This window comes from Leucoraja erinacea, chromosome 18 (genome assembly GCF_028641065.1).
Source record: "Leucoraja erinacea ecotype New England chromosome 18, Leri_hhj_1, whole genome shotgun sequence".
Taxonomy (NCBI): Eukaryota; Metazoa; Chordata; class Chondrichthyes; order Rajiformes; family Rajidae; genus Leucoraja; species Leucoraja erinaceus.
Window position 1 is genome coordinate 22318884 of NC_073394.1, and position 26413 is coordinate 22345296.

At 40.1% G+C, this 26413-nt stretch overlaps 1 protein-coding gene across 3 annotated transcripts in view; it reads left to right on the forward strand.

The window, feature by feature from the left end:
• Nucleotides 1–26413, forward strand: part of syt7a (synaptotagmin VIIa) — a 383396-nt gene that overhangs the window by 289204 nt on the left and 67779 nt on the right. The window contains exons 4-6 of one of the 3 annotated variants that reach the window (XM_055649546.1): nucleotides 10849–10980; nucleotides 11457–11660; nucleotides 23980–24342. The exons of 1 other annotated variant lie outside the window; for it this stretch is intronic. In XM_055649546.1, the coding sequence (XP_055505521.1) occupies nucleotides 10849–10980; nucleotides 11457–11660; nucleotides 23980–24342 (699 nt within the window). The remainder of the gene's footprint in view (nucleotides 1–10848; nucleotides 10981–11456; nucleotides 11661–23979; nucleotides 24343–26413) is intronic. One more of the 3 variants, XM_055649547.1, reaches the window with a different exon arrangement.

Below are 26413 nucleotides of genomic sequence, written 5' to 3' on the forward strand. Positions count from 1 at the left end.
CTAGTGAGAGCTGAATTACAGTCACTGATCGCCTTTGCGCAGGCCACATTGCTCATTTGCTCAAACCCAGCCTCTGAAAACAGCCACGCCATTCCAAGCACCTTCATAGCAAAGTGGAGGAAGGAAATTCTCAAAGACTCCTGGAGAATGTATAATATTCCTACCAACTCATGAGACTCGTTCAAGATTGCATTGTGAACAAATCAACAGCAGACCACGGAAGCCCAGGGTAGAGAGTGTAAAGAGTGCACCATCTCATAAACTCCTTAGCACAACCTCTACCAAAGGGTTCATCTGCACATCTCGTATGTGTATGTGACAAATAAACTTGACTTGACTTGCATTGAGGTAGAGCCTCATCATCAGCCACCTCAGTAAACCCGAATATAGAATCATCCTCATTCCTTGGGGCCATCCCACAATAGAAGAAAATAGATCTAGATGGGAAAGCAGTAATAATGTCACAAGTATCTAAAGATGTTTCCACAGCTTCAAAGAGTTTCTGAACGTTTGACAATTTAAACTCTTCTTACATACCACGTGATTATATTTGGAGACACAAAGAACTGCAGATGCTAGAATCCTGAGTAAAACGCAAGGTGCTGGAGTAACTCAGCAGGCCAGGCAACATCTGTGGAGAACATGGATAAGCAATCCAAAATGTTGCCTGTCCACTGCCTGACCTGTTGAGTTACTCCAGGACTTTGTGTTTAATTCGATTTCAAATCTTTATTTTAATTAAAAGTCTTTTTTTTTTGCTCCACCTCTTCCATTCCCAATTATTTTTTCTCAAATTGATTAAAATCATAATTCCTTTTCTACCCTATAGTAAACTAAAACAATTAGCAAAAATCATCCAGACCTGATATAGATCTTTGAAATTCCTTATATATTTTTATTTTGGGTCACACCTCTCAACTTTATCATTTCTTTATCTGGAGTGTTCTTTTGCTCTCGTCAAGCTGACAGATGTTTGTGCTGAGAAATAGAGTGCTTTTCATTTCAGGCACTACCATGAAGATGAGCACAGTGGATGAAGGGTGTAGGGACCTCCATCAAAGTACCTCTACTTAAGCCTCAGTAGAACGTTAACATCACCGCAACTGCGATGGTTTCCTAATCTCCTACCAGGTCTGTCTCACATTAAATTAGACTGTGTTAAGAGAAGCTCGGTGTTTAGTCATTAACAAAGTAAAACGAGTTTGCTAGATTCATACAGAAATCACATGGAGATTATAATACAAATCATTAATGCATTGTAACACCAACTCTCAAAAAAGTCTGGGAATTAATGCCATCAATAAATTTCAATAATAGAGCCACATCCTGCATTTCAGTCTATTTAGCCACCTGTTCTAAATCTGTATGTCACTGACGTTATTAGCTGTTTGAAGTCACAGCAGTACCAGGAGGTTGCCAAATATCTCTCTCTGCAGGCAAGGCCAGCACTTCAATCCAGTGTTCATTTTCGAGGAAAGCTGTTCATCTTGGAAATAATGAGTTGGGGCAAAAAAGTATTTAGATTTCAAAATTATAATACCTTATTTACATTACACTGTGCTTACACAAAATTGGATGGTAAAGACAAATTCTTACTCCTAACCCAAAACATAAGATACCAAAGTATAATTTTTTTAAAGTGTTAGGTTAACAGATTCATTTGCTGGACGTAAATGTAAAATAATATTTAAAATTGATCTCCAGAGTGCCTTTTTATGGCAATGCCTTATTTTGTATGAAATGAAATCAGTCCAAATATTTGAACTAAAGATGAGTGTCAGTACTAGAGAATAGAGAGTTTATAGCATTTTCTGTACAGTGTTAAAAACAGCTCTGTAACTTTCATGATAAGAGTTATTACAGCATGAAGCTCCCCCTTGCCTTGTCATTATGGTTTAAATGAAGATTCCATCACTCCCAGGACAAGTTTGCACAATTAAATATAAGTTCAAATTGCAGGGCATTTTTATACATGATCATCAGACTCATTCCAGTCAAGTACAGGATTGGGAGGTTGCAGAGTAATTCAGTATAGCAGTATGGCAGGTGAATGGGGGTTGAGGGGGAAGCATAGATCAACCATGCATGAATGGTGGAGTAGACTCGATGGGCCAAATGGCCTAGTTCTGCTCCTATAACATGAACTTATATCGCCTCCTGGACTTATTGGAACTACGGGGGCGGGTGGGGCGATGGGGTGAAGTGGAAAAATGCCTGAGGCTTTAAATGCAAAGGAAGGACAGCACAGCACGGACAATAATGTCTCACCAGACCTAGTTATTGGGCATTCCGTCAGCATTTCAGGAGGAGTCTACCAGAATAACTCAAATGGGATCTTTTTTTTAGACTGAAATTACACTTTTAACCTGTGTACTGGGATACATTCAGAAACTGTTGCACATAGTGTCAGGGCTATTCGCAGCCAGAGAATAAATGATTGTGTAATCCCCGTGTCAACCTAGTGACCACACTTCTGTAAGTGACATAGATGCACATAACCTGTGTATAATTATCTTCTGTTTATTGCCCTTATCTAGAAAATCACCCTGGCTTCATTGGAAGAAATTGCTGTAGTTTCTGGTCACTTACACTTGCTCCATTCTGAGCAAATGAATTGGCTGCTCTAATATAGATTGTCTGGATATAATGGCTCCATCAATAACTCATGGTTTAACACTACTGTCAATGGACACACATTTAAAACAAAGAATAGCCACAGTTAATGCACTAACCTTCAGCTGATGCTCAATTGTTGTTCATTGTCTCTTCAATATAATTGTGATGGCGTTTTCATTGATGATTTCCATAGTACAGTTGGTTGTTACAGTGGAGGAGACCAGGGTATGAGGAGCAGTAATATGGGGTATCAATTGTACCGGAGGGGATTAGATATCTGGAATAACAGCGATAGAAGAAGGGAATACCGAGATATTATGAAAAAATGCAGTGATGGAGAAGTTGCAGATAAAATTAAATGATGATATTTTATTTTAGAAAATAGTTTTATTGGATAACTGGTCAATTTATTTGCTTGGAGACGTGATCTGTTTGTTTAGTTGGAGGATGTGGATGATGCTTGTGAGAACAACATTTGATACCTTTGATAAAGGGCTGATGGGCACTTTCCTGAACCACAGTCATTTGTCTGAAAGTGCTCCGCAATGTTGATAGTTAGGAAGCTTTAAGATTTAAATCAGGTGATGGTGAATATATTTCATGGTAATATATTTCCTAAATTAGTGTGGTGCATGACTCGAAAGGGATAACGAAATGGGGGCCTACTTCCCTTGGCCTAATTGTATTGATTGAAACCTTGGCTTTGGGAAGTGCAGTCAGAGTAACCTTAGCTAGCAACTGCTATATTGATACATAACTGGGTGATGATTGATGGAGTGAACACTAAAGGGCCTGTCCCACTGTATGAGGTAATTCAAGAGCTCTCCCGAGTTAAAAAAAAAATCAAACTCATGGTAAGCACGTAGAATGTATGTAGCGGGTACGTCGGAGCTTGGGACGTCTCTTAGCGGTTCGTAACGCTAACGGCAAGTACTCGGGAAACGCGGTAAGCTCGTGAAGACTCGTGAAGATTTTTCAACAAGTTGAACAATGTCCACGAGAGCCCCGAGTACCTACGAGCAGCTATTACCGTAATTCTCCGAGTTCGAATCGGGGAAACTCGGGAGAACTCTTGAATTAGCTTGTACAGTGGGACAGGCCCTTAAAGTAGATGGAGTTGATGTTTAGGGTGGTGGATAGATGCTATTAATTTGGTGCGTTCATTATTGCTAATTATCTGACAAAAGAAGGCACCAATTTTATTGAAACAAAATGGATTCAGTGACACAGCAGCAGGAAAGCCCAAACAAAAAAGTTTAAGTAAAATACACAAAGTGTTAAGTAACTCAGAGGGTCAGTCAGCATGTCTGCAAAATATGGATAGGAGATAGAAACAAGAAACTGCAGAAACTGGTTTACAAAAATTGATTTATGGATAAGGTATCTTTCAAGTCAGGTCCCTTCTTCAGACTATGAGGAAGGGTCCTAACCTAAAACATTGCTTATCCATGTGCTCCAGACATGCTGCCTGACCTGTATTACTCCAGCACACTGTGACTTTTTTTTGGTCAACCAGCAACTGCAGTTCCTCGTGTCTAATGTTTAACGACGTGTGCTTATTCCATTATGGCCAGATCTCTAAAGCAACACAGACAGACTGTTCAAGCAAAGATCATTGTGATGAAGTAGCTAATGTGAAGAAGTAATTCAATTTGAGGCAGTGCTGCAATGGGTGATTGCTCAAGGACACGTTGACTACAGCACTGTTTAGAAAATGCATCCAGACATTACCCCATCATTAAATCTCACCTAACCTAAACTGAAGCTTTATGTTGTGATTTAGTGAAGGATAGTGTGGAGCTCTTGGACACAACTACTGAGGATTTTTAGTGAAGAAATTCTGTGATTCAATGAGGGAAAACAAAGAGAAGGACTGGTTAGGTTGGGAGAGTGGGCAGAGAAGTGGCAAATGGAATATAGTGTAGCAAAGTGTGAAGTCATGCATGTTGGTAGTAGGAATAAAGGCGTAGATTATTTTCTAAATAGGGAGAGAATCTAGTAATCGGAGGTGCAAAGGGACTTGGGAGTGCTGGTGCAGGATTTCCAAAAAGTTCATCTGTAAGTCAAATCAGTAGAAAAGAAAGCAAATGCAATCCTCGTCTTTATTTCGAAAGGGCTTATATACAAAAACAGGGATATAATGCTGAGGCTTTATAAGGCGCTGGTCAGGCCGCGTTTGGAATACTGTGAGCAATTTTGGGCACCATATCTGAGGAAGGATCTGCTGGCTCTGGAAAGGGTTCAGAGGAGGTTTACAAGAATGATCCCAAGAAAGAGTAGATTAATTGTCACAATCCATCTATTACAATGAACAGAATAAGCAGTTTTTTTAAAGAAAGGAGATCGAGACTATTTATTTAGTCTTGAAGGATTTCGTTTTTTTATTCGCATTCATTCTGTCATGTATGTTTCACCCCATCTAGTGTCTCTTCATATTCCTTCATGTCACCTACTACTCTGCACCAATGCTTGACCAGTCAGTAAGTTTTGGGCTTTTATGTCCTGAGCACGTCACACATTTTAGTTCAAGAACTGAGCGTACATGTTTAAGAGTGAAGATTGTCCCAGGCCTCTGCTTCTTGCCTTTTTTAAACGTTTTGATTCAATCACATTCTAAAAAAAGGTGAAACGTTTAGTGGCTTATGTCTTCTAGGATCTGACTCTTGAGTATTAAGTGACTAGTGGAGAATCTCTCCCAGGGAGACTGTGAAGATTCTAAACGCTGAGTCTTAACTTGGCACTCGATAAATCCAGAAGGTCATAAAATGAGATAATACAGAAGTCAATCCTGCATAATCAATTTAATGGCAATCCCCTAAAACCTTTCCCCTTTTCCGTATAAAAAAATCCTTTACAAGTTTTATGCGTTCCCTGTGTGATATGATACTGGTGTTTACATTTTAGATAGGCGCATGGATGTGCAGAGAATGAAGGGATGTGGATCACATACAAGCAGAGGAGATTAGTTTAACTTATTCGGCATAGACATTGTGGGCTGAAGGGCCTGTTCCTGCCCTGTACTGTTCCACAGACACAAAATGCTGGAGAAACTCAGTGGGTCAGGCAGCATCTCAAGAAAAAGAATAGGTGACGTTTTGGGTTGAAACCCTTCTTAAAACGAAAATGTGTTCCGTTTTGAAACATCACCTATTCTTTTTTCTCCAGGGATGCTACCTGACCCGCTGAGTTACACCAGTAGTTTGTGTCTATCTTTCTTATAAAACAGTATCTGTAGTTTCTTCCTACACACTGTACTGCACTATGTTCTATTCGCTTTTGAAAGTTACTGTTTTAATAGATATTTCATCATCCTGTCAGACAATGCATTCTTAAACATAGCTATATTTTTTAAGGAAAATGAAAGACTTCCCTTTGCTGGAAACCTAAATTAGAAACAGAAGATGCTGCAAACATTTGATAAAGGCCATTTGTAACTCAGTAGGTCAGACAACATTTGTAGAAGGAAAAATAACTTACATCTCAGGTCCTTTGTCATAACTGGGAAAGAGGAAAGAAGCCTCCAACATTTTCTGTTTTCATTATTACAATTTTTTATGTTTGCTTAATGTACATAGACATAGAATATACCTACATAAAAATGTACAGCGCAATAATAGGCCCTTCTATGCCGAACATGATGTCAAGATTTGATACCAGCGGGTGGCGCTTCCATGGCAGCCTCGCCTACAGTCTGTCTGTCCTTTTCATTTTTTTTTGTTATTTTTATGGTTTTTAAAAAGTATGTGTTAATGTTCTCTTGTTTGTTTTATGTGAGGGGTGGGCGGAGGGGTCGGGGGAAACTTTTTTAAATCTCTTACCTTGCCGGAGATGCGATTGTTTTCCGGATCGTATCTCCGGTCACTCTGCGACCTAACATCGTGGAGCTGGAGGACTTGCACTGGACTGACTTTGAGCCCCACCACAGAGGCGTGGACTTGCCATCGGAGCCGATTCCTTGCTTGGGATCGACGCTCCAGGGACTTTAGGGACTTTAGGGACTTTAACATCAAGGGCTCGCAGTCTCGGGTTGAGACCAACATGGGGAATCCCAAAAGCCGCATGATGTTCGACGAGCCCCGACCCGGGGTAGATCGCCCGGCGCGGGGGAGCTGAGATTCCCCTGCGATGCAGGAACTTGATCGCCCCAACGAGGAAGGCCCACAGCCGGCTACGGGGGTGAAATCTGCCTGTGAACGGAAGGTTAGAGGCCCCTGACCGCTGGAGGACAAAGAAGGGAGAGATTTAACTTTATTCCGCCTTCCATCATAGTGAGGAATGTGGAGGAGTCACTGTGGTGGATGTTTATGTTAAAAAGTATTTTGTGTGTTCTGTTGTTTTTTATTGGTATGAATCAAATTCCTTGTATGTTGCAAAACATACTTGGATAATAAAGTATGATTATGGTTATTAATATGATTATGATTATGAAGATAATCTAATCCCATCTGCCTGCAAGTGATCCATGTTTCTCCATCCCCTGCATATACATGTATAAACTGTATAAAAACCTTTCAAATGCCACAATAATATCTGCCTGCAGTACACCCACCACTTCCTCACATTTCCTTGAAACTTTACTATTCTCACCTTAAACCTATATCTTCTAGTCCTTGACATTTCTACCCTGTTCATTATTTTTCTATGATTTTCAAGATGTATCCTTTTACTATGAATTATTTTTTCATAACAAACAATATTTCCTTACGGTACCAAAACCTCAACTGATTTAACATGAACTATCTCATCCCCTGTGAATCTCTTGTGCACGCACGCCCACAATCTCCCAACAGCCTTTATCAAATGTGATGCTCCAAATAGCAGAGGCTGGCACAAAATGTGCCGTCATTTTCCAGAGGTCATCGGGCTGGTGGGAATGAAAATTTGGATTGCACTGGTGCTGCAGTAAGGAACATTTTCCCAGGAGAAATGGAAAGTTATGTTTAGTGAGAATTTAAAGCATTGGGAAGTATTGGGATAGAAAGTATTCCTGGTAAGATGAAGGCCCAGGAACGGCAGTCTGAAGAAGGGTCTTGACCCGAAACGTCACCTTTTTCTTCGCTCCATAGATGCTGCCTCACCCGCTGAGTTTCTCCAGCATTTTTACCTACCCTGGTGAGTGAAGATCTCTTCATGACATGAGTTGTAACAATTGACTTAAAATCATTTAAAGCTCCCATGTGCTCCATATTACTAAACCATTTGCATAAACAGCTCAAAATCTGTTCTCTACATATTCACTCTACTCAGCCACAGTTTCTTGTATTGTTCCTCATATAATTGTTTCCAAAATTGTGCCTGTTATCACACTTTGATATCGATCCTCTTGCATTTATCTCCAAGCCATTCATAAAAAAATTAATCAGTCAAGTTTCTTTGAATTCATCTTGCCATCTTGTCAAAAATCTTCCATTCTTCCAAATGCTTTCTAAGACCTAGCCATTCCCATAAATTTCTTGCCAAGTTTTCATGATGTAATATCTCATTCACATGAGGCATTCAACTGAGGACAACGAGCTTCGCATTTTCTCTGCATCATGATCTTTTCAAATAGGGCAATTAAATTGCTCGAGTAATCATGTTGACTACTTTGAGCAGCCTAAATCATACTGTTTTTTATTATTAATCTCAATTTTATTATTTATGCCGTTAGCTTTAGATGTGATCACACCAGCATTTGAGTCAGGAGGTGTTAGTCTAGAGAGGCAAGAGAATCAAGGGTGTTTTATTGTCATATGTGTGGAAATGAAACAGAACAATGAAACTCTTACTTGTAGCAGCACAACAGGTTTGTAAACACAGTACTCCATCGATAATATAATAAACAAACAAAAATAAATTTAACAAAAAATTCAGTTTATCATCTGTTTCTGGAGTAGACACAAAATATATAATTCATGAAGAAGGGTCTCGACCCGAAACATCACCTATTCATTTTTTCCAGAGATGCTGCCTGACCCACTGAGTTACTCCAGCATTTTGTGTTTATCTTCGGTGTAAACCAGCATCTGCCTTCCGACACATTTTGTCTGTTTCTGAAGTACTTCATTTATAGAACATAGTACAGCACAGGAACAGGCCCTGTGGCCCACAATGTCTGGTGCATTTCTATGATATGTTTTTGAATATCCTTAAGGTTGGGAAGGTACTATATAAATTGAAGGTGTTTGTGACTCCAGGTGGAACGGAAGATGGAAAAGTTGTATTCCTCAAAATGTGCCGTGGGCAAATTCAGGGACCAGTCTGTGCATTACAAGTGTGCTGGTGATGCACCTTATCAATGACAGGCACTAGGCAGGTTTAAATTTCAGAGTTTGCCCTCAACTCAGCTGTGCTTGGCTGTTCTCTGATTTCCCTACTTACCCCCTTCTTCCTTCTATAAGTAACACGAAGCAACATTCATTCCTTTACCAAAATTATCCTTCCATGAATTTTGGGGAAATTACAAATTGCACGATTACTGCCCCACCTCCTGCCTTGTGTTATGTGATTTATGTGATTTGTTAACCTCTCCATGCTTTGTTTTGGAATTATTTCTAATAGTTGTTTTATCTTGAACTGCGCTTTTACTGGCGCTCTTCCACAACTTCTTCAGATGTTTTGTCAAATCATAAAAAGCTCCAGTACAGATTCAAGCCTTTAAGCCCATCAGATCAGCACTGACTATTAATCACCTCCAGTCTCATTTTCTAAAATCTCATTTTCACGTTAATCTCTAAAGAAATGGGAATAAAATAAGAATCCCACTCATTCCACTCTCAAGAATAAAATGACTTTCCCTGTTTCTAAGTGATCCTACCTGCCGTTAGAGTACCACAGCAGAAAGAGGCCACTGTGTCCATTCGGGCCACTGTGTCTATTCCAACCATCAAGTGCCCATTATACTAATTCCATTCACCAAGAGATAGTCTTGTGCCTCTCCTAAGGTACAGCAAATGGGGCAGCACAGTGGCACAGCAGTATAGCTGCTGCCTTACAGCACCAGAGACCCAGGTCCTGACAAAGAGTGCTGTCTGTACAGAGTGTGTACATTCTCCATGTGACCTTCATGGGTTTTCTCTGCGTGCTCTGTTTTCCTCCCACACTCCAAAGACGAACAGGTTTGTAGGCTTTGATTAAATTGTCAATTGTCCCTAGTGTGTGTAGGATAGAGTTAGTATGTGGGGATCGCTGGTCGGCGCGGACTCGGTGGGCCGAATGGCCTGTTTCCACGTTATATCTTTAAATTATGCCTTGTTCTTTAGCTACCTTCTGTTCACATACTTAAGAATGTTCTTAGGCCAAGCATTTCTATCACAAGGTACAGCAATGTAGGCCAGAAAATTTGCTTGTGAAGGGTAGTGCAGGATTCACCATGAAAGTCCCAAGTATTCCTTCTGATGTTGAGTTGAAGTGGTGGTAGGTTTCCAAATTAAATCAGATCGGCAGAAGTGGTGTTAATCACAGTAGTGTAGTGAGACCAGGCAGGTAGAGCAAAATGTTCTTTATTAGCTAAACAACTTGGTCAGGAATAAACGATCTAAGCTCCTGTCGTTGTGAGGAGCACTAACTACTGAACATACTGAAAAGCCCGCGAACGAACCCCCAGACACGTGACAGTCCCGACCAATGACGAGGGTTCTGGATATACAGCTTCACCACTAGGTGCCACTACAGTAGCATAAATATGCTGAACAAGCTGAACGTCAACATGCTTTAGGTGAAAATCATTTGGGTGAATGATTCCTGCATGCTTAAAGAAGTAGATATGTCATGCATTGGATCTTAAGGCCCATAATGTATTCAAAGTATCGCAGACTTATCATGACTTCCATCAGGTATTGCTTTTACTTAATTCTCAGGAAGTTTGTGAAAGAATACTTGGAGGAAGTTGTTCCCAATTTTTCCTGACTAACAACTCCACTGCTTTGCTCCTTGCAGTACATCTATCGCTGAGAAAAATGTTCTTCTCCTGAAGTCCTACGACTAACAAACTTGTTTTCCTTTTAAGACAACCCTTGCAGGGGGGGAAAAAAATATTTTAACTTTCCCAAAGATTTGGGCATTAACACTTAACACTTAATTAAACTGTTGCTTCCTGTCGATCTCAGTTGTTGCATGTCGTTTCCTTTGCCAGGGAATGTGATCATCACCTGACCTGTTATTCACTCAGTGATAAACTCCAGCTTTAACAAACATTTTTTCATATTTCAGCTTCTGTTGTCTTTTCCCTCTTTTCTCTCTCTGCTATTCTAGTGATCTTGACAAAGACTTTTGGAATAACAATGACAGCACAGTACAAAAGAAATGGAGTTCCTACCCTCCAAAGGAGTTCATTCTAAACATTTCGCCTTATGCACCATATGGTGACCCTCGTCTTTCACTCAAGTGAGTTGCTTTCAATGGTTTGGTTGTCTATCGTATGTAAAGCTTCCTTCCCCTGTCTTTTACCCATCCACCCAATCACCCACTCACGCCCACTCCCAAACCCCTTCGCAAACCCCAGAGGTCAACTGACCACATGGGAACGAACAACCCTCCTGTCCCTGCGCCTTGCTTGAAGCACGCAACTGCAAACCTTTCCCCCCCCTGATCCATCTTCCCAGTGTGGGAGAGCAGAGGGTTGCTCGTTGAGGCCTGTACCCATACCCTCTCAATTACACTGTGGTTAAAAAAAAATGCTGCTTATAAAAATGGCTGTCTGATGGAATTTCTTTGGCTGCTTAATCCCCTTTTTGCTGTTTTATTTTTGAGCTTTGGAAGAAAGGTGTGCACTGATATGCTTTAGCGGCAGATCTGATTTACTCCGATCTTCTACTAGGGCTGACTCATTCTCTGTCCACTCTGCTTCCTGTCCGTACTAGTGGCTCTCTCATGTCCGGTAACAAAGCTCCAGTAGCTGAAAAAGAAACACGCACGGCCGAGAAGCAAACCCGCAGCAACAGCATGAAGAGCAGTGGATCTTCCAACAGTAATCGGGGTGAAGCTGCCAATGGGAAGGTTGGGAAAGGTGGGCGATGGTACACAGTGCAGAGTCTCCTAGCGTCGGGCAAGCTCAACCAAGCTAAGTGAGTTTAAACGAGTAGTTATGTACTTACCGAGACTGTGACAGCCAAAGAAATCAGTCTTTCGATAATGATTAATGATATTTGCAGGAAATTGAAACGTGTCTTCACCACATGACTCCCTCCCCCCAGCAGCACGGGACCCCATCGTTTGTCCATTACACGTACACATGCATGGGATTTAAGAGTGTTTTATACTTTCTAATTGTATCCATTCACTTGCCATCACGATCATTTGCTTTATCATGCCCACAATACCATTGAAAGTCTCACTAACACTTTACTTGGCATGCTGTGGATCTAATACACGGTGGATGTTCATTGCAGCTTTTTGGGCCTGTTTTCTCCCCGTAACTGACTGGAAGTGCTTTGGTGGGAGGTAAATTGTTTTTTTTTTCCCCAATAGCAGCATGCTGAGGAGGGCAACCACAAATGACCTGTCCAACCTTGTGACCAGATTGTTAATACATTGACAGATATGAAGTTTGACATCGAGCAGGCAGGGAAACAGTACTTTCTCTGATAATATTGTTTTACTGGCTTCGGTATCAATAGATGCAATGTGTATTTTCAACAAATATTCCATGTACAATGTTGTTCATAAAAAAAGTCTATTCCCCACATTTATTGCCTTATTCCAATCAGGTCCTTGATTTTGTAAATGATCCTGTAGAAGAAATAAAAAATAATCATCAAGCCAAGTTAGGAGGGAAAATTTTAAAATAACAAGATGTATTTTCAGTTAGATAATTATGAAAATTAAATGGATCTTGTGCCAAGCAAAAAGCATAGCTTGGACAAACTTGAGGCAAGTTTAGGATCACATGTTTTCTAAAAATAAAAGTAGGTTATGTATTTAGAGCGAACCATATCATTTTACATGGGGATGAGGTCTTTGCAATCACCACAGAACTTTATTGCCACATCATGTTCTCTCAATAGCTTGCCAAATGCTACATCCTTAATGGCCTGTGACTAAATGCACTATAACAAACATTTTTAAATAACTCATGAAGGTCATTCATGCATTATTGCTTCTAGTGTCCTGTTCTTCTCTGGTGGAAAAAATAGTGAGAATATAGCCACTTTTCTTTTTCTTCTGTGGTAACTTCAGGGACAATTGTTTATAAAGCAGAACTTGTAGTATATATAGTATTATGTTTCATTATTGAAATATTTTGTGTCAGAGAATTTACACAAAGATTAACTTCTCATCAAAATACTTCCTTGGTATTAATTCTGAATCTTTATACTGCACATATAATGCTATCTTAGAATTTTACCATTTCTCTTACGTAGTTAATTATGTACGAGAGCAATGTCATAAAACTTGTCCAAAATGTGATGATAATGGCATGCTCCTGCTGGCCCTGTTATGGGGATGACTTTAAACTGACGCTGCATTTTTTAGACAGGCAGTAGATATAAGGAACTGCATATGCTGGTTTACATAAAAAAAGACATAAAGCGCTGGAATAAAGTGTTATTCAGCATCAGGCAGTATCTACGGAGAATATAGATTTGACCACTGGATTTTTTGTGCCAGTCTTGTGGGTGCAGGGTTTAATATATTGGTGAATTGTTAAATTTGACTCCGTTTAAAAATGCAAGAATGTGACTTGGAACAGCGGCTGGGTGTGTATGCATCTTGAAAGCAAAACTCAAAGTGCATCTGCATAAGGTGCCAAGAAGGTTGGGGGACACAGGTAAGGTGAAGGGTCATGGCAGGTTTGCAGATTGGGAGTGTAACTAGGTACAACATTGTTTTAACAGATTTGGAAGAGTAACTCTAATTTTCTGGGCCATACAAGTAACAGTGAAAGTAATGCTCTGGGGTCTTGCCTCATAACACCACAAGCTAAAATTGGGGAGAGCATGCATACCCTTTAATAATATAATCTTAAATAGCATGTATTATAATGCATGCGTCCTTGATTTTCACTTTAAAAAGTGTTCTAACAATTGGACCAGATGCAAACATTGTTCATGCAACAGCAAACCCTCAGGAAGGTTGCTACAATTGACAATCATTCCCCCTACACCCCCCCATTTCAGGGCCACTAATTCTGCCCAGACATCCTCAGAACCATGCCTCTTTACACAAGCTAATTGCTCATTACCATGAGCCAGCAGCACACTAAACATCATTGCAATGCATGAATTAGCAAGAAGGAGTTATACAACGTGCGTTATTTATGAAACAAAACTGCCCAGAGTGTGCTTATCTTGACAGGGACCCTTTGCCACTATCCACATTGCTAGGCTGTTCTCGGACCTAGGGTTTCCAAGTCCCTTTTGATTTCCCTGCCTCCTTTTGCTGCAAGCTGAATAATTAACATCTAAAGTGACTCACAAACCTCCAACATGTTGTCGAATTATTATTCCTTCCCCTTGGGTGATAATCCATTTCTGTGTTGAATAGCACTTAGAAGAAGTACTGAGGTTATCAAGAACTCAGATGGGTGGAGGAACTGGGTGGAGGAACTTCAGTATCCATCACTAAGTGTATCTCAGCAACAACATCACTGATCGAGCTGGTCAAGTCCTGAAGGACACAGCAGCCAGATCGAACCGACAGCACTTGGTAAGAGAACCAACCCCAGGGGGAAAATCTACTCAGCCTTACCCTCATCATTGTATCAGTCACAGCTGCCCATGACACTCAAACAATTACACTCTGCCCTTTACTAGACACATGGATAACATGATGGAATTTGTTTCACCTGACTAAATGAGTGTGCCTGCAAAGGACATTAGAAAGTGCAAAGCCATCATAATCGAAACAGTTCAAATCAAAATCGGCCAACCTAAACTCACAGCCTCTTCCACAGGGAATGGTGGCTTCAGTCAGGGTATGCTATCTGTAAAATGTACTGCAGCAAATTTCCCTCCCAACCGCTGTCACCCAGAGGGATAAGAATGACAGCAACATGAGAGCAGCTCAGCTTATCAAATTGATGTGCAGACATTAAAATCATGAGGGTTGCTTTGGGCAAAAAACATGCTGGAAAAGCGAATGTAAAAATTGAAGTTTCTTGGGATATAGTTATCATTATCAGATCGCTGAGAGTACTTACCTAGTTGACTTGTTTTACCATCATAACTTGAAAACACATTGGGAACTTAAGGGAATAAAACATTTAATACACCTTCTGAGTAGCTCAGTAAGTGTATCTTCATCACAAAATATGCATGAGTTTGAATCGGTAGCTCACTAGGACCGTCTCAAAAGTAATAGAGGCACGGCCTTCATCGGTCAAATATTGAGTGTTGAAGTTGGAATATGGGCCAAACACGGGCAGGTGGAACTAGTGTAGATAGATCATGTTGGTCGGTGTGAGCAAGTTGTGCTTGTTTCCACGCTGTGTGACTCTATAATTACGGAATGACATTAAATGCTGCCTGGTAAAGCTTTAACACAACGAGGGAGTCTTAAGGGAACAATAAGAATAGTTATTGGATTAATATAAAATGTTTCACATGACACATCTGCTGGATTTGAGCAAAGTGTTCTATTGATTGAATACACATTTTGAATTCCGCTGCTAGGTCACAGGTTATGTCATTTAAAACTGTCCAAAGAAGATTCAATGAGTGATGTTGAGTCCATGATAGACCCGATTAAATACGAACATTGTAAAGAGTGATGAAGCCAAATGATCTCCAGCTCGCTGTGTTCTTAGTGAAGCAAATATGGTTGGGAAGAGTTTGGAGCAACCTCAAAGTGATACAGTTGAGTCGTATGATAGTTAAAACTATTATCAGTGGTTTTGTTTTTTTTTTAAATCGAATTGGAAATTTAATTTGACATGTTTTATAATGTCACTTGAAATGTTATCAAATACTGATGATATAATGTTCCTTGCTTTAGTGAAGAGAAATGTTGCAAAACTTAACTTTCCAGAAGCATATTGCAGTGTGATAAGAAGATATATGATGGAGCAGAACGTGCATGTTTAACAGAAATACACAGTGGCTCAAATTCACATTTTGTTCAAGATGAACGTATTAGAATAGCATGATGTATTGGAATACTGACACTTTAAGCTAAACTATTCTCATAATTCGGTAGTTTGCATTTTGCACACATTTTTATTGAAATTATCTTGTAATAGTAAAAAGATTAATCATTTCTTTAGGCAATTGAAGGGATATTGTAATTATAAGAGTTGCTTAGGGCATAAACATCCTGCAAAAGCTAGCATGAATGATGAAGTTAAGATCATCAGTTAACACTAACAACTTATCGAGTTGATTAGTTTTAAATTATGACCTGATTCTCCAAAAAAAAGTAATTTGTGGATATTTAAATTCGCTCACTTTTTTGAGGGCATGACTATGAATGCTTAATAGTATGAAGTGAGCATATTTTGCATATCAGATACCACAGTATAGCTATTTTGTTGATAATGAATGGGAGCCTAACCCAGTTTAAATTCCCACTTCAATTGTGCTTCACTCCTTCTATAATGAGCATTGTTTGGTGGGAACTAAAACATTTTTCCATTTGTACTGTCTAAGGTATTGCATTTAATCATCTGAGGCTCACGGAATACGGCAAACAATTGGCATTTACGTTTAATTATGCAGTACTTTAACCATTGTAAAAGTTCCCAATTTCATTTTAATTGAATGGAAAGGCTAATGGAGTTCAAGTTCAGAGTCTAAGGATGACACTGTGAGTCCAGGGTGAACCATAGCTTAATTAATTACATTTTATAGGAATAAATGTTAGCTTCACTGTATAAAAAAGCAGTTGAACTATTTGCTGAATAAGGCTGATTTTAGAGAAGTCAGTTTTATGAAAAATGAGGAGTGATCATAATCTCTTTATTGGGCCAGGTTATGTTAGATCTGGTTGGCCACATCTATCCCTGCAAGCTTATTCTCCTGTGGGCCTGATAGGAAATTCAATCACAAGAACACAGGAAAGTAAGAGCAGGAATAGACTACCAGTCACCTCAACTGGACGGCACAGTGGCATGGAGGTAGAATTGCTGCCTCACATCACCAGAGACCCAATTTCGGTCCTGACTATAGGTGCTGTCTGTACGGAGTTTGTACGTTCTCCCTGTGACCGCATTGGTTTTCTCCCGGTACTCCAATTTCCTCCCGCACTCCAAAGACATAGTTTGTGCATTAATTGGCTATGGTAAAATTGCAAATTGTCCTTATTTTGTGTGGGATAGTGCTCGTGTACTGGGTAATCACTAGTCTGTACATACTTGGTGGGCCTAAGGGCCTTTTTCCGCACCGTAAATCTAAAGTCAAATCTGCCCCACCAATAAATATCATCATGGCTGATCTGTGCTGGCCTCACCTCCTCTTCTGTGCCATTTCCCCAAATCGTCAACATTTCAAATATTTATCTACATTATCCAATGAAAGATCTGACATTCACTACCCACTGAGAGAAACAAATTCCTACACACCTCCGTTTCAACTGACAGGCACAATTGCACAGTTGTTCCAAGTGTGTCCTCAATTGCAGTCTCTCACTATTTAGATAATAATCCCCCTTTTGATTCCTCTTGCCTAACTCCGTGACCTCGCAGTTGCCCAATTTAAAATCTATTAGCCCAATCACTCTATCAATATCCCATGACAGAATTATAATGGTTTCATCAAAACACATCCTTTACCTATTTTAATGCAGGATTTCCACAATCTGAGTTGTATGGCGAAGTCTCGGCAACAGCTAGTCCTCAGGTGGTGTAGTTAGAAATCCTCTCTCAGAGTGCCTCCTTGGAGAGAAACATAGAAACATAGAAAATAGGTGCAGGAGTAGGTCATCCGGCTCTCCGAGCCAGCACCGCCATTCAATATGATCATGGCTGATTATCCAAAATCAGTACCGCATTCCTGCTTTCTCCCCATATCCCTTGATTCCGTTAGCCCTAAGAGCCCAAAGATGAAGTTAGTAACAGAGCTTTGACTCCTGTCAAAGATGTCGAGAAAGTTAACTTTTTTTCAAAATATTACTGAGAATAAAGTAATTAAATCAATAATGTATATGAACCGACTCTAGTCCGACCAGGTCTGGGGAACGATATTGGGCTCCACCATTGAGATCCATGTGAAGCCACAGAGTGTACTGGCATTCACAGTGTTGTTCATTGGTCTAACATTCAGACTCCCATGTGACAGTCCATGCATGTACATCCAAGACGTAAGAATGAACAGCTATAGGTCCAGTGGTTCCAATGGGAACTGCTGACATCAGTCCAGTAAGTTCCCATTCCATTATTTTTTTCCAAACATGTTATGTTAATAGTTCCTGTTCCTTTTAAACCTTAACACAAGAACTCTGTGAAACTGTAAACATAAAGGCAACCAAGTGATTGTTCCAGACAGCACATTCATCATCTTAATTTGGCTCTACAACAATGAATGCAATATGAATGTGCTGTCAGGAACAATCACTTGGTTGCCAGTATGTTTACAGTTTCACAGAGTTGTGGTTGCTCTTACACTCGCGAATCGTAGAAAGTTCAGAGCCTGACTTGACCTTCCAGGAACAAATGGGTAGAAAGAAAACAAGTGATTACGAATGGACTTTATTTATCCCAGGAGGGATTATTTTATTTTATTATAGGCACTAAAGATATCTGACGCCACTTCCTGACAGCACAAAGCAACATTGGCTGATGTCTGTTAAGTTCCTTTAATAGTTGTTGTTCCTTTTACACCTTAACTTACAACAGTACAGCACAGGAACAAGGGGGGGGGCAAAGGATTAAAAGCTGTTATACTGTATGCATTCATACTAAAATATAGGACTATCTTTAATCAAACTTTATTGGACTTTATCTTGAACTCTCATCCTGTATCTTTACACTGTGGATGGTTTGATTCTAAAGTGTAAATTAACTAAAAACATTCCATTTAGGGGAGCATAATGATGCACCAATAGAGCCACAGCCTTACAGTTCCAGAGACCCAGTTTCAATCCTGACTTTGGGTGCTGTCTGTACAGAGTTTGCAAGTTCTCCTTGAGACCACATGGATTTTTTTCCAGGTGCTTCGGTTTCCTCCCACATTCCAAAGACGTGCAGGTTCGAGGGTTAATTGGTTTCTGTAAATTGCCCCTAGTGTGCAGGATGAGAAAGTGGGATAATGTAGAGCCAGTGATAGATGGTCAGCAGGACTAAGTGGGCCGAAGGGCCTGTTTCCAGGCTATATCTCTAAACTATTACTCTCCATTAAAATAAAGTTACAAAAACAAAGACTGTCCTCTTTATCAGTGAAGGTTAGCAAACTCGTTCAGATGAATGGGGTTATGCTAATGATTTGTGTATCCAAATTGTATCCGGCATGTGGCTCAGTGTGTGACTGAACAAGATATTAGAGGAACCCAAATGTGACTTCCAGCATCTTTTGTATGTATGCACTGCATTGTTTTGGCCCGAAGGTCTGGAGAATCCTGATGCTCATGGTGCAGCCAGAGGTGGTTGTTGTGACAGGGAATCGCTGTTTGACTGGCTGTGCAGATGAATCCATAGTAAAAAATAGTTTTAAAGGGGATATTGCCTTGTATATTAATCATCATTTCCAGTTGCCAATTAAATTGATACTTCCAGTTTTTCATCTAGTTTGTAAATTTGCTTTACTTATTTAAGAATCTCCTTGCTTATCTGCGGGAACTCATGGCTGTGTTTTTTTGCTAGTATTTTCTGCCAATCTGTGATGTGTTTGTTGTCTATATTTGATACAATCCTTTCTCTTAGAATGTTTGCATCCACAGACATGTTCTCCTGTGGTCATCTTAGAATTATTTTCTGAACTCTGCTTCCTCATTTGCAAATATTTCCTTCAACAACATCATCAATAATAAGTGTGACAAGCTTCCTTAGGTTAGTTGATAGATCTCTCTATGTCGGCCACTACAGTTTCAGGTTGCTTACCTGCAGTTCAATTAAGTCAGGAAGGAATTAGAATATGTAGGAAGGAACTTCAGATGCTGGTTTACACCGAAGATAGACACAAAAAGCTGGAGTAACTCAACGGGTCAGACAGCATCTCTGGAGAGAAGGAATGGGTGACATTTCCGAAAAATCACCTATTCCTTTTCTCCAGAGATGCTGTCTGACCCGCTGAGTTACTCCAACTTTTTGTATCTATCTGAGGAAATAGAATACATTTTAGCTGAACATGTGGCTAAGGTAAAGGTACGTTTGACTTCCAAAACACATGTAATTTTATCCTCAACTTCGTTGTCCTGTTGTTACCTGCTTTCTAACACCTGAGTTCAACCATAAGCTGAGCTTCAAGCCTAACATTTGGTCAAGATTGCTTTCATCCAGCTCAGTTAATTGAGGTGCATCCAACCTTGGTTCTGCCATATCTCAGCTATTGAAGTGTACTCTTTGTTATCTTAAGCTTCTTAATACTCTTTTGCCTCAAGCTGTTTCCTTTATCAACACTTTGTTCTCTGTCATGGACAGTACAGTACTATTCACTTCTTATCTTCTAACCCACCTATCTCCGTCCATTTTGTTGTTTACCAATACTTCCTCGTCTTCAACAGATCCTTTCTCTTCGCTCTTCTCCAGCCTACCCATCTGCTCTGGTCGACTCTTCATCTTCTGCCACTATATAATATAGTGGTACCATGGCCTCTGGCTTCCTTGACTTTGGTCCCAGGAAGATTTTCATTGAATCTCTCTCTTGCTACCTTCTTCCACCTTATACTGCTCATTGCTAAAATATGTTGTTGCAATCATCTCTTTCATTTTTTCTATTGCTTCTCAACATCTTGTAGTGTTTTGTTATTGGCGTAAAATAACTTTGAGCGTATTATATATTATAGCAAAACATCAATGCAAAGGTAGATTGAGAGTCCAATTTGAGTGATGGATTTATGTATCGATTTTTTTTTACTATAATGGCTGTACTCTTAAAAAATATAAAGTGCGATCCCAAAGGAAGTGAGAATCTCAAGCAGCCTATCAGTGTGGGATGACTTGTTCTGAAGCTTGTGCTCACAGTAAGGTGGCTTTCTCTGGATAATGATTTTAGAAACATTAATAAATCTCTAAGGAATTAAGTGAAGCTCATTACCCTTTTTTAGTGTATTTATTTCAGACTGAAACACTCTTGTGTCTTGTAGCTCAGTTGGGATGACATTTTCTACACCTCTAACAATCTGTAAACTTATAGACAGACTTATATACCCTTTGTTATTTTCTTGTATGTTCAAGTGATTTCTGATATCAAAAAAGGCAATTTACAATTGTGTTGGAATCTTATACATTTAAACATACCATTGCAACCTTAAGACCAGCTCCTGATAAATCTTGCACTCCAGAAATTGGTCCAATATATAACTGGGAAGAAAAAACTAACTGGGGGATGTCAGCAGATCAGGTGGCATCTTCTTCAATGCTGGAGTGGAGAGGAGGTAGCTGGTAGGAAAGGGGGAGTGGCAGGAGTTGGTCAGTGATAGGTGGATCCAGGAAAGGGCGGATTGGCACATGAGTCAAGTTGTGGAACGAAGGGTTGAGATGGTAACGAAGGTGGAGGTGATAAGTGGAGAAGACAAAAGGCTGCAAGTAATGGAATCAGATAAGTTTTGAAGGTGGGGAATGAAAAATGGAACCAGAGGGAGGGATGGTGGAAAGAAGAGAACAGGGGGAAGGGTTCAGTGTTTGGGTGTGTGTTCCAGTTTGCGTGTTGCTTCACTCTGGCAGTAGAGGAAGACAAGGGCAGTCTCTTGTCGCTGAATGACTGAGAGGATTTGTATAAATATATGTGGTCCTGGCAGCACAGGGCTTTCTGTTAACAATTTCACACATTTATTACTGCATTTACATGAAAGGTCCAGAATGTAATGTGTGTGTCCTCCATTTTGATATTAACATTCTATCCAACCCATGTGTATAATTGCCATTCAGTGCCACATTAATCCCCCATCAAACTTAGTGCTGCTTTGTGAGTTGTTGGTTATTATCATCTCTCTCATATCTGCACTGTTTTAAGTACTAGAGGCAAGCAAGAACATGCCTGATGAATGTCACTCTATTTCACTACCAGAATTTAAAGTGTGTGCGTGTTTGGATGAAAAGTTGTTTTGTGAGTGGGTCACTGATGTTTACTTTGCCTTAAAGCGTTGGAAATTATAAAGAGCTTTGTGAACACCAAATTTAAATTTGATAATCAATATTTGGCACCCTAAAATACAAAACCAGTACATTGTTGCAGCAGTAACCGAAATCTGACTTTATAGTTCTGTCAGTTTTATAACATTTCAGAGCTGAAATGAGTCTCAATAGGCCAATTGCAATGTACTCCTCCAACACACACCATTTATTGAGCAACTAATCTTTGTTGCACGCTCTGGCTTTGGAGACACTGCTTACTGCAGATCTTCATGAAAATTGATATTAAAAGTGTCCGTGTGTGATCTTGCAAACATTTTGAGTGTCTTCTAATACTTTTGCAGATGCTTTCAGTCAGTTGAGAAGCTGTGTGGGAAATGAAAGGAAGGGATTTCCAACAATGGTGTGCCCAATTTAAGAAATATTAATTCAAAATCAGATATTTATGTTTGAGGCAAATTTATAAACGTTCATGTATGGGAAGCAGACATTACAGCATTAGATAATCATCGTCAATAATTGATAAACAATTCTGCAGTTCTTAATTAATCAAATGGTGGATTGTTTCTTGTTGAACATAGTAATGGTGTAACAATTCTTTGATCTTTTTAGTTTAAATATTTAATTCTATTACTTTAACATATTCACACACTATTGCACTGTTTGTCCCATCCTGCACTGATAAACCCGTACAAACACAAAACCAAATCTTAAATAGAGGATAGGACAGGGTTTAAGTCATACGATGGATGGTAGAACGATTACTGCTCTGCCTTCCTGCTGCGAGACTTTTTATGATATTAATTTATTTACTGTAAAAACTTGTTGCAATAGAGATGCTCTTGAGCAATTGGGTTTTATTGACTGTTTCACTTTGGAATGTAACAAAGTCCCACTGAGTATGTACGATGCCTGAAATGGAAGGTGTTTCATTTCTTGTCACCTTTGCCCTTGACCACTGGGAGTAGAATGTGTTGGCTGGAACTTTCTGTATCCTTTTATTTATATATATCATTCCAACAGTTATTCCTAAAATTAATATATGAGTCGTTCTCATCTTCTCAAGTAAACTGGAATTGTACGTGTATCTCTCACCACTCTGAGATGCCAAAGTAATGTGGTGTTAAAATATGACAGTCAGCATTATTCAATTATGAATAACAGTGGAATGTTTCTGAGCTCACGTGAAAACAACCAAGCTGAAGAGAATATATGCAATTGAAGCTCATTGCATTAGTTATAACAAGGCATGCTTTGCAGGGAGATCAATTCCCTTGAGCGAATATAGGTTCTTCTCTAATAAATACTTAAGTGGGTCAAAGAGTCTTCAAATTCAAACACTGACTTTCTTTTTAAACCTTATATCTTCCACAGGTATTAAAAGACCTTTGAAAAATAAGGTATTAACACTCATTTTCAAAATACTATTTCCATTAATAGGGAAAAACCAAAGGTCAAACATCCTCTGAAAAACAGCAGTTAACTGTCTACATATATCTTTTTCTCTCTCTCTAATTTATATTCTGTTGTCATTGATCTCTTTGTACAGCCACACTAAGGATATTAAGACCTGTTCAATCTTGCCCTAATTACACAGGTTTTCTCCCTACATGTAACATTAACACAGATGCCATTGTATTGTCCAGAAAAGCCACATGCTTGAGACGCTTAATGACAGGAATGAGCAACTCTACATGCCGAATAGTAAGACTCTGGAGACGCATTGATTTCCATTTGCCTTACCTGTGTGCAAATGTGCTCGCAACAAGTCATTTCTGTAAATAAATGTTTGTGACTCCGAGGTTTAGCTGTCTAACGTCCTAACTATTTTAATCCTAATGCTGATCGCCTGCCTTCCTGAAACAGCTTTTTTTCTAGTAACCCTGAGCTCCATATACCTCAAGGTGCTTTTTTGAGGAACCTTGCTGTGTTCTAATAACCAGTGAAAACCTAATGCATTGTGTGATGAGGCAGGAGGGAGAATAAGTATAATTGAAATCAGAGTTACTAATGCTGTGTTGTAATTGTGTGGTGATAAGGAAAAGATGCTTACTTGTCAGTAACTATGTGTTAATGATCTATGAGTCCAAAACCAGGCGTCCAACACACTCGAGACGCATAGATGGACTTCACTGCAGGTTGGCTAACTCTGCTTTGCTTTGTGTTTTTCTCCCTTTACTCTATCTTTCCGCTCTTTCCTTCTGGCCCCCCCGCTGTTCTGTTAGCTTGGATGAGCCGTCTTTGTCAGCAGCCTCCACGCTAGAACACATATCCACTCCGCCAGGGGACCAGCCGTCGAAATGCCCACGACCTCGGACGCTGCAGAGGCAGCAGAGCCTCCAGCAGCCATTGCAGCAGCATAGACCTACCCACCACCAGCCTGCCACCAGCCAGAGCCTCGGGCAGCTTCAGTTCCAGCAACAGTCAACCTCGGGCAGCCGGTCTCCCTACAGAGCCCAGCAAAGGGCGGGCTGTACAGCAGGCACGCGCAGTCGCACGGCAGGCGGACGCAGCCGTTCCAATCCCGGGAGCTGGGACTACGTCATGGGACAGCTCCGTAATCGAGGGTTAGATATGAAGTCTTTCCTGTAAGTCTCTCTTCTTTCTTCCTTCCAACTCAAAGCAGAATTCTTCCCCCTTCTAATGAACTTTTTTTAAACCTGGTCGGGACCCGTGAAACCTCTTTCAATTCCCAGCCAGGTTCTGCACTCCTTGCCCACCGCAGTATGGTTTGACATGTTTTATGCAAAATTCATGAAACGTGGGTTTGTGCAGGAGATAATCGGAAGAAATATGTTTTATGTTCTGAATTGCAGGACCTGTTGGATCAATCATCGAGTCTAATGAAGAGAACCACACTGTAATGTTAACATGTTAAAATGAGGGAGAACTTCAGTTCAAGTCTAATGATTCAATTATACTTTATTGTCACATGTCACAGTGAAATTAATTTTTTTAAATGCAACACACAAAGTACACAAAAGAGTCGGCACATTTCAGGCGCCAACAAAGTTACTAAAACTACACATTAGAGTCATATTGGTCCCTCTCGTTTTCTCGGGTATAAAATGCTGGTATTGCTTTTGCCAATGTCCAAACATAGAGCCTAGAGCAGTACAGCATAGGAACAGGCCCTTCAGCCCACAATGTCCGTGCTGAACACAATGCCACGAACAACTCTTTTCGGCCTGTACATAATCCATCTATCCCCATTGCCTGCAGATCCATGCGTCAGTCCAAATCACTTGAAAGCCACTATAGTAACTGCCGACACCACCGCCCCCAGCAATGCATTCCAGGCACTCACCACCCAGTATGTAAATAACTTGCCCTGCACATGTCCTTTAAACTTTGTCCCTCTCACTTTAAGCCTCTGCCTTCTAGTCTTTGATATTTCCACCCTGGGGAAAAAGGTTCTGACTGTCTACCCTATCTATACCTCTTAAAATTTGATATACTTGTATCAGGTTTTCCCTCAACCTCTGGTGTTCCAGAGAAAACCATCTGTCCAACCCCGTACAGCTAATCCAGGCAGCATTCTGTTCTGAGGGGGGATCTTATAGAAACTTACAAAATTCTTAAGGGGTTGGATAGGCTAGATGCAGGAAGATTATTCCCGATGTTGGGGAAGTCCAGAACAAGGGGTCACAGTTTAAGGATAAGGGGGAAATCTTTTAGGACCGAGATGAGGAAAACATTTTTCACACAGAGAGTGGTGAGTCTCTGGAATTCTCTGTCACAGAAAGTAGTTGAGGCCAGTTCATTGGCTATATTTAAGAGGGAATTAGATGTGGCCCTTGTGGCTAAATGGATCAGGGGGTATGGAGAGAAGGCAGGTACAGGATACTGTTGGATGATCAGCCATGATCATATTGAATGGCGGTGCAGGTTCGAAGGGCTGAATGGCCTACTCCTGCACCTATTTTCCATGTTTCTATGTTTCTTCTTCACCCTCTCCAAATCTGCACCGTCTCTAAATCTACAAAACTGATCGCCCCAGTTCCTGTGGTGTGGCGATCAGAACTGCACGTAATACTCCAAAAGAGATCCAACCAGAGTCCTATAAAGCTGCATCAGGATTTCCTAACTCTGATACTCAATGCCCCAACCAATTCAAGCATTCCATATACCTCTTTTACCACTCTATCTATTTGTGTTGAGTTGAATTCAGAGGTGCTACATTTATAGATGTCATTATTCAAGTGGTAGAAGAGTGTTTCTCAATCCACATGCCGCCTCTATCACAAGAATCATCTCTAGATGACATGGCATCCTGTTTAAAAATGCTTCTTTTGAATATGATAAGAAGCAGGTTTTGTGGGCATACACCACAATCACAAATGCAGCCCAGTATAGCAAACACATTTACAATCACTCAGACAGACATAGCATGCATGCCTGAACAATTTGTTCTGTTTCCAAGAAACCATGGACTGTGAACATTCTCCAGTTCATTTCCCAAATAATTTGCCCTTAAAAAAAATGTTGTGTACACACAGAATTTTGAATCTTTGGTGCATTGAAGCATACGTTTGAACCTAAGACTTGTAACTGCTGGAGTTTTTTTTTAAATCATTTTTAAACACTTACTATTTTTTTTAATTTACTATATAAATCATCTTTTGTTCATCATAAGAAAAAAAGCACTGTTTGCAATGA